This window comes from Vespa velutina, chromosome 3 (genome assembly GCF_912470025.1).
Source record: "Vespa velutina chromosome 3, iVesVel2.1, whole genome shotgun sequence".
Lineage (NCBI taxonomy): Eukaryota > Metazoa > Arthropoda > Insecta > Hymenoptera > Vespidae > Vespa > Vespa velutina.
Window position 1 is genome coordinate 9,172,267 of NC_062190.1, and position 10,000 is coordinate 9,182,266.

A 10,000-nucleotide genomic window follows, 5' to 3' on the forward strand; every position below is an offset into this window, starting at 1 on the left:
TTCCAAGGGAAAAAAGAAAAAAGAAGAAAGAAAAAGAAAAAAAAAAGAAAAAGAAAGAAGACAAAGAAAAAAAGAAAAGATGTCATTGTATAACATTGCATATGGTTGAATCACGGTATATGCATATATATATATATATATATATATATATATATATATATGTATACATGTATATGTATATACTAAACAGACAGAAAAAAAAGTATGTTTAATCACAGTCAATAGTTAAAAAGTTAAGAAAAAATTATCTTTCTAATCGTCTTCATGAATGTGACTTTAAAAAGTAATGCATTAACTTTGTTAACCGATAAAGATAATTACACGGTAGGATTATTGTTTAAGATTAACGTTATAATAAAAAAAATGATTACAAGAAGAAATAGAGAGAAATAAAAGAACGAGCAGAAATGAAAATGGAATAACAAAGACGACGGATTAAATCAATCAGAAAGCAATACCCATCAAAGATAATAAATCTGTCAAAAGGTTTCACTTACAACTTAAGAATGAGCCTTGTTTAGTGTCAACATTGACGTCAAGTTTGCTAGTAGAGGCTGATTAGGATGGTACTTACGTGAAGGTATCTTCTTGAATACTGTCTTGGCCATAAAGTCTTGAAAACGCTGAGCATAAAATCCTGGTCGGTGTACTGATACTGTATCCTGTAAAAAGGAAAACAAAAAATATTTTTTAAACCCTTCTCTTACATATATATAAATATTTATTTTTGTTTTTATTCATATTGTTGTTGATAAAAATCAATTTCAAAAAGGTCAAATTAATCAAGAATACAACGATAACAAAATTGACAATAAGAAATATTTGATCATAATTAATAAATATATACATTTGTCAATAATATAATAAATATTTAACTTACACCATCGTGTATCATCGATTTCCACGTATGCTCGAGCTTCTTCTTAAGTCTGTAGCTCTGCAAAATGTCAATGATACCAAGAAATAATAATAGCCGTTCACCACGAGCATTTCTTGCAGGTATACCACCAGGACTGCTAGGAAGAAAAAATAATAATTTATGTTTACCATTTAGATACTTCACTCTTGAAAATTATATTTAACAAATTATTTAACAAATCATTAATTTCAACACATTTGGAAGAGGGAGAGAGAGAGAGAGAGAGAGAGATAGAAAGAAAAGAGAGAGAATAGTAAAAAGTTTCCAGGTGATGTTAAAAGTCAATTGAATTTTTTTCAAAGTTTTATAATATAAAAACTAGTTCTATAGTTTGAACGAAATTTTTAAAAGCGCCTAAAGACTTTAAACGCTTATTCATTTAGGAACTTTTAATTTTTTTACAACGTTTCTATTAGAGAGGGAGAGAGAGAGAGAGAGAGAGAGAAAGAGAGAGCATGAGAGCAAGAAAGCAATAAAGAGAGAGAGAAAGAGAGAGAGAGAGAGAGAGAGAGAGAGAGAGATTTTCAATCAAGTTAAATTTATAGGTAAAAAAATACTCACGGAACATCGTCCTCTTCGTCGATCGGTTCGCTCTCAGCTTGAATACTCTCCATAGCTGTACTATGAGCGACCAACCTTTGCCTGTTTATGCTTCTCGATCGATTCAATGCCGTAGCACCTATTCTGTCCTCTCTATCGCGTTCTCTATCCGTTTGAATAAAAGCACCACCCTCGCCTGCGACATCACCAATCTCGTCGTCGGCACTGGCTGATATTCTTTGTTCTTGCTAAAGAAACGAATCAACAATTTTATAGAAATGTTTTCTTGTAATTTTTTTTTTTTTTCTTTTATTTTATTTTATTTTATTTTTTTTTTTTTTTTTTTTTTTTTTTTTTTTCAATTAAATAAGACACGTTAAACGTCTCTTGGTATAATTTATTAATACGAAAGAACGCAAGAGCGTTTTCTGCGAAATTGATTAGATCTATTTACTCTGACAACAGATTTTTATGAAAGTTTGTTTTCAACGAGACGAGGTGTCAGAAGATGTAAACAAAAAGTCCAGGTGACGAAGACGTGATATTGTCAGGAACGTATTCACGATTGATATCATTCATATACTTGGTAACAAATTTTATCGGTGTAAATAAAATAAAATCAAATGATTATTGATTATCGTTAAATTGTTTTTGTTTACGTCTCTCGGACTTTGTCTAATCTCATTGAACAGATTATAGTGATACTACATTTTATTAATTCATCTTCTAATTACATGCAAATTATAACGAATTATAACGAAGAGATACTATAATGGTTCCATTTGTGATATTCGAACGCACATATATATCCACTTTGTTCATAAAAATATTTTATAATATATTTATTAAAAAAAAAAAAAAAAACAAAAATTTATAAAATAAAAATATTCTAACGTATAGAAACGCGTTTACTTTTTGTAGTACTAACAAGGATATCGATAAATGTATTTTTTTTTAGATAGGCATTAACGAAGCCATTTTTTTTTCGCAACGTCAAACCCTCGGAAATCTTTTTTTTTTTTTTATAAATAATCGCGAGATATATTTCTACAAGAAAAATAATATTGTCGAATCGTTCATGCTGTATCGTTTATAATAATACGAAAAAAAAAAAAAAATATAATTGATAAATATGTCGTTTGAGATACGGATTCTCCAACTTTCTTTTTTTGCAATGTCGAATCCTCGGAAAATCTTTTAAAAATCGCGAAATATCTATAGAATATTGATATCGTCAAATTACAACATACTATCGTGAACAATAAAATGCGAAGAAATATATACACATAAAAATAATTATAATTTATAATCAATGCATTAGTTTTTGTAATAATGGATAAATGTATTATTTAAGGCGAGGATTGTCCAACGTTTTTCTTTTTTTTTTTTTTTGCAACATCGAAAAATTGTTCAAAAATCACGGAATATTCCTTAGAATATAAATATTGCCGAATCATATCGATAAAATTAATGATAAAAAAATTCCCGGATTTATCTATTTTTTTTTTTTTTTTTTTTTTTTCTTTTCAGTTTCAAAATTTCACCGATTTCGCGATAACAAACGTACTTTGAGTACTACTCAAAATTTGATGGATCGAAACATCGTTCATTATAATTTCGTTATAATAATATTAGCTATTCAGTTTTATCGTAGTTAAAAGGATTTAATTAATTGAAAAAAAAAAAAAAAAAAAAAAAAAGAAAAGAAAAAAAAGTAAAAGGAAAAACGAAAATATATGCATCAATTATTTGTTTGCTTACAGCTTTTTCCCTTGCTGCTTGATCAAGATTATGTATCCCAACTAAAAGAGAATAATCCATGATCTTGAAACTCTCTAAAACGCGACAATCACGTTGTATAGTTTTGACAAGTGCATTGTATGTGTCTGCTTCGAGAAAGATTCCTTCCTGATGGTGTTCCATAAAATCTAAATCCTTGTACGTTGGTGACGACTTCGATCTTTCCATCTTTGATGCCTGAAAAGTGATGGATAGAAAAAAAAAAAAAAAAAAATGAAAAAAAGAAAAGAAAAAAAAAAAAAAAATAAATAAAAGAAACAAAAGATAAAGAAACATTATAAAGCTGACAGATTAAATATGAAAGAATAAAATGCGATTATAGTAAATGTCTAAACTTAAACATACCTTTCTCTTATACGTCGACCCTTTAAGATCGTACTTTTGATGCAATTTTACTGACGACGGAAGTAGATTATTCATAGCGACTAATCGAACATTTTTACTGTTACAACGATAACAATACAAGCCGAAAAATTTTGGTAACAGTGTTCTTGGGTTCTGATTTAAATTCTGAAACAAGAAAAAAGAAAAAGAAAAAAAAAAAGAAAAAAAAAAGAAGAAAAAATAGAATAGACAATAAAATAAATAAAAGATAATAAAGATATAATGGAGACAAATTGGGCATGTCATTTGTTAATAGTCTAATTAGATCATGTTGTATTATTATCGAAATTGAGATCGAGAAGTTCGACGTTAAAAATCGTTTACTTTCGACGATTAATTTCTTTTTCTTTTTTTTTTTTTTTTTTTTTTTGGTCATATCGTAAAACTACAAGTCTATCTGATAAAAACGAACGACCAAGTGTCTGACTAGGAATTAAAAAAAAAAAAAAAAAAAAAAAAAAAAAAAAAAAAAAAAAAAAAAAGTATCAAGGAAAAGTAATCGATTTTTAAAACCACTTTGAAACTTTCTTTTCTGCGATGGGGCGTTGGAAGGAGAGAGAGAGAGAGACAGAGAGAGAGAGAGAGAGAGCGAGAGAGACAGAAAGAGAGAGGGATGAGGGACGAGGACACAAGCTCTTTGTAAATACATATTTCATTTTGTCTTTACCATGTAATATCCTGGAAGAAGAGTTTGCAAAAATTCTCCCTCTTTATGCTGTACAGTCTTAATAATAAATTCATCGTCCTCCGTTAAATAGAATATACTTCCACTGGCACCTGGATTGGATAATTCACGCAAAGGTGCGCTACACATCGACATCTGAAGAAACCAAAACAAAAAAAATAAAAAAAAATAAATAAAAAAAAAAAAAAAAAACAAAAAAAAAAAAAAAAAAAAAAATTAGATTAAAATGCTTGAATTGATTTCATAGAAAAGAAAAACGAACGAATGAATTATTTCTTTTTAATTTTTTTTTAAGTAGTATATTTACCAAAAAGTCGTCCGGTTGAATTCCAAAGAGATCCCTAAAATATCGAAATGCAATTGGGGCGTAATTTTTAAATTTAAATTCGGAGAAATGATGAGCCGGAGTGTGATTAGATCCCTCGCTTGGAAAATTCGTTGTCTCGACGGTCATGAAATCTTGCATGAGTAAATCTCGTTCTGGCTTACTTGCTAGACCACCGACCGCATGTTGTATACCAAGTTGTATAGATCCCATAATCTGTGTCGTTTGTATCTATGGGTTTCCATAAAATAAAAAAAGATATGACAAAAAAATTACACATAAGTAATATGTTCTATATAATATGATTACTATAATGATTACTTTGCACGCGATATTGTGTTACACGATAATAATATTAATTAACTAATCAGTATATGCATTATAATAATACTAATAATAATAATGTTTATATGTAATGTGAAAAAAAGAATTACAATAATTCTAAGCATGTTACACATGTTATATAATAATAATAATAATAATAATAATAATAATAATAATAATAATAATAATAATAACAATAATAATAATAATGATGATGATGATGATGATGATGATGATGATAAGAATGATAATAATAATAATTACAATAATAGTAATGATATTTGTGTTTTGTGAAAAAAAAAAAAAAAGAAAAATAAATTTGATAAAAATTGAATACACACGAAATATTAATTATTTAATAACGATATTAATTAATTAATTAATATATATATATATAAACTTATATAATAATAATAATATTTAGGTTTAATATTTTTTTTTTTTTCGTAAATTATTATATTACCTTTTTGTACGTGATTTCACCTCCCACACCAACGCGACGATGTCCAATCTTCCTTTCCCTTTCCGATTTATTTCTCGACACCCCCGCAGGGGTTTTGAGTCCCGCCGTGCCATGTTGCGTTATTGAGTTCTGGAAAATAAACTGCCCGTCTAATATCTCCTTATGTCATGATACATATGTATAAAAAAAAAAAAAAAAAAAAAAAAAAAAAAACAGAAAAAACAAAAAAAAAAAAAACAAAAACTCATAAAGTATTACTAGCCAATATACTTAAGTTCCTAGCAAGATAATTATCTTGACAGAAAGAACGTATATAAACAACGTTCATGGACATCGCGATTATGTGAAACATAAAAAATATTATTGATGAAAAGAAAGAAAGAAAGAAAGAAAAATAGAGAGAGAGAGAGAGAGAGAGAGAGAGAGGGAGAAATAAAAAAAAAAAAAAAATTAAAAAAAGAGAAAATGAAAAGAAGAAAAGGAAAGGTCGGAAAAGTCGCTTGTCTAGTCGATGACGAATCGTTCGACTCTTTAAAGTCCGGAAATAGAACTGATTTAACGCGTAGAAATTAAAAGGAAATCGATCTATCTATCTAACTCGAATCTTATATGTATATATATATATATATACACACTTTGAGTCATTTCCGGTTGATTGATCGTCATTAAAATAAAGAAACGAATAAAAAAAGAAATAGAATAAAAATCATTTGAAATATCGATCTATTTAATAATCCAACCCAATAATAATAATAATAATAATAATAATAATAATAATAATAATAATAATAATAATAATAATTATAATAATAATAATAATAATAATATGTAACTATTATTCTTCGATTAATCATTATAAGAAATTGTAATTAAAAACTTTCACATATATTTATGCATAAAGAAAATAATAAAAAAACAAAAAATTATAATAATAATAATAAATAGATGGATAGAAAAATGATTAAAAATTAATTGTTTTATTTAGTATCATACACGAACGATTTAATATAAAATGTTACAGTAAAATTTTCATTACTTTTTATACATATGTATGTATATAAATATAAATAAAAATAAATATATAAATAAATAAATAGAATTGTTATCGATTTGAATACTATACGAACAAAATTATTCGTCAGATTAACGATAAGAGATTGAAGTAAGATTTGTATTGATTTTCTTGTATCTATTTACACGTATTTATATAAATGTATACAAATAAATGAAAATGATTTCAAAAACAAAAATGATTTAAGAACGAAGCTAAAAATTATTGTTGAACATTTTAATGATAAGATATTATCGTAAGACTAACAAATGATTTTCATTTAGACTTACGTAAAACTAACGAGAAATGAAATCGATTAGAATCTAATCGTACAATTATTGTCCGATTAATGATAAGAAATTAACGTAAAATCATTACTTTATATGTAAAAATTTTTATTTATATATAGATAAAAGGAGATAGAAATATAATCGATTAGAATCCGATCGAATGATTATTATCGAATAATTAACGATAAGAGATTAAAGATAAAAGATTCACGTAAAATTTTCATTAATTTTTTATCTTTACGTATATTATATTATCTTTTATACGTAAACATATATAATATATCCTTTCGTTTGCATCTATATAAAAATATATCATAACGAAGTTGATTGTAATCCGATCGAATGATTATTGTTGAATTTACGTAAAAAAAAAAAAAAAAAATCTTTCCATTAAAATTCTCAATAAAAACGATTCTATAATAAACGATTAATAAATAAAAATCAATTTGATTGTTGAGGTCGAATAAATTATTGTCTGATCGAATGGATAAGAGATTTATTTAAATAATAAGATTTTTTTTCTTTTTTTTTTTTTTTTTTTTTTTTTTTGAACAGCAAGATTTTTCCCTTTAAATCCTATATATTTGTTAATCCATATTACGTCACAGCTAATTTAGATTCTCGAATGTAATTTAAAAAGAAAAAAAAAGTGACACAAACACTATGACTAGGACTATGATTACGAGGTCGGTGTATTACGTTAGGCGATTAACGAAGCGACGTTAGTGTTCTTCTCCCGTCCTCCCCCCTTCCCTCCCCCGTCTCCACCCCCCCCTAGTTTTTCCTCGACCCCGTCGTCCCACCTTCGACCGCGATAACTATGAGAGTTATGCAAGTAGAGTCTCCGTTTTTAATACACGTTCACATTTTACGGACTATCAACTGATCATACTCTATTTACGTTTTACGTACAATTAGAACAAAAAGAATTGTCTATGCGAAAGGAAAGGAAAAGAAAAAGAAAAAAAAAAAAAAAAAAAAAAAAAAAAAAAAGAACTAAAGAAACAAGAAAAAGAAAAAAAATAGACCAAATTGTTCAATTGCGTTATAATTTTTTCCTTTCCTTTTTTTTTTTTCATCTCTCTTTCAATTCTATCCTCATCTTATTTGATTACGATGACATGTATTTATCGTCTTCGTTGGATATCTTCTTTGATCGAGTCTTTTTTCTTTTTTTTTTTTTTTTTTTCCTAAAAAATTATAAAAAGAAAAATAAACGAATTTTTTTCAATTTCGATTATTTTTTCTTCTTTTCTCCTCCTAACCCCTCCCTATCTCCCCCCCTCTTTCTCTTTCTCTCTATCTCTGTCGAATTTTTCTTCCTTCGATTCTATTCTTATCGCAATCAAAAATTTCATTCAGAAATATTGTAAGAGAAAAAAAAAAAAAAATTCGTCCAATCTCGATGTATTTCCTTCCTTTTTCCTTTAATTTACGAAATTTTTCCTTTACTCTCTTTAATTCCATTTTTTTTTTCTTTTTTATGTACTATCAAGAGATTATTCTCGTCGAAAATATCTTTTTTTACGTTTTAACAAAGAAATATTACGAAAATAAAAAATATATTCTAATTTCGATATTTCTTCTCTTTTTAATCTTTCTGTCGAAATTTTTTTTCTTCGCTTCAATTATGCTTGATCATTTTCATTGGATACCTTCGGTGATATTTTTTCCAAAAAAATTACAAAGAAAGACAAAAGAACACAAAAAAAAGAAAGAAAAAAAGAAAGAAAAAAAGAAAGAAAAAAAGAAAGAAAAGAAACATTTGTCGAATTTCATTATTTTCTCCATTTCTCTCTCTCTCTCTCTCTCTCTCTCTCTCTCTCCCTCTCTCTCTCTCTCTCTCTCTTCGTTTTTCTCTCGAACCTTTTATTTCTTCAATTTCAATTTATTTTCCTTTGTATGCACGAGTTCTCTCTCACTCTTTCTCTTTTTTTTCCTTTTATTTTTTGTTCTTTTTCTATTTCTATATAATGTAATGTATGTCGTTCAATGATAAAACGAACGCGATAGGAGTAACGTTATCTCCTGACGCACAAGTGAGTATGTATTTCTCGAACGTCAAGGAAGTCTCGAATTGTAAACGAATTAATTGCGTCAATAGTTACGTTTTTCTATTTTTCTATTTTTGCTTTCTTTCTTTCCTTTTTTTCTTTCTTCATTTTCGAAACTTAAGAGAGATGAATACTTAATAAAAATGTATTAGTTACAAATAAGATTAGATAAGGATACTTACATCAAGTGCCGCTACTTTCTCCCCCGTGGATTTATCTGTAAAAATCGTACATTTTTATTCCATTAGAATTTCTCATTAGAATTTTTTACATTTATTATATAATTTATTGAAGACATATATATATATATATATATATATATATATATATAAATTAAATTAAGAATTTTATTTTTATATTAAATAAGGACGATCATATAAATTTATTTAATTCCTATTAATGTTGTTGGGGATTAAAAATCTTGTTAAAAAGATCGTCCAATCGAATTTTTCATTCATCCGGCGGAAAACGTTTCCGCCATTTTTAAAAGGAAACGATTGTTTCCCCTTCCTTTCTCTCTCTCTCTCTCTCTCTCTCTCTCTCTCTCTCTCTCTCTCTCTCTCACTCACTCACTTCATCAGTCGAGGATCAATATCGAGTGTACGTTCAAACCGAGTACCATTTTTGGTGCTAATCAAATTCTGTTTAATGTAATCGATAATCAATATACTCCATAAGGTTTAATTTGAAGCCTTCGATTTATAGGTACTTTTATAACGAGGGGTTCAATTTATAAGATACTGATATTAGTAGTAGTAGTAGTAGTAGTAGTAATAGTAGTAATATAGTAATATTAGTATAGGATAGTAATACTAGTGGTAATAGTAGTGATGCTAGTGGTGGGAGTAAAAATATGAAGATCACTAAAGGCTTTGATCAAAAGATCAAAGGCCGGTCGGTCGTTCCAAAAAAAAAAGAAAAAAGTATTTATATAAGCCTTAACCGAGGTATGACTTTTCCAATAATATATATATATATACATATATATATATATGTGTGTGTGTATATGTTTGTGTATACAACACATACATATATATATATATATATATATATATATATGCTGGATATACAGAGCGAGTCATTTCAATAGAGACTACAAATAAAAGGAACAGGTTATTCAAAATTTAAGAGAAGACCAAAATTGTCGAGCTTTTGAAAAATATGA

At 27.1% G+C, this 10,000-nt stretch overlaps 1 protein-coding gene across 1 annotated transcript in view; it reads right to left on the minus strand.

The window, feature by feature from the left end:
• The window catches only part of LOC124947645 (phosphatidylinositol 4-phosphate 5-kinase type-1 alpha-like), a 29,110-nt gene that overhangs the window by 15,447 nt on the left and 3,663 nt on the right, over positions 1-10,000 (minus strand). Inside the window, exons 2-10 of the mRNA XM_047490092.1 lie at positions 9,018-9,052; positions 5,441-5,569; positions 4,636-4,884; positions 4,311-4,463; positions 3,605-3,769; positions 3,221-3,436; positions 1,481-1,707; positions 881-1,016; positions 513-662 (exon numbers count right to left, since the gene is read on the minus strand). Of these exons, the coding sequence (XP_047346048.1) occupies positions 513-662; positions 881-1,016; positions 1,481-1,707; positions 3,221-3,436; positions 3,605-3,769; positions 4,311-4,463; positions 4,636-4,884; positions 5,441-5,569; positions 9,018-9,052 (1,460 nt within the window). The remainder of the gene's footprint in view (positions 1-512; positions 663-880; positions 1,017-1,480; positions 1,708-3,220; positions 3,437-3,604; positions 3,770-4,310; positions 4,464-4,635; positions 4,885-5,440; positions 5,570-9,017; positions 9,053-10,000) is intronic.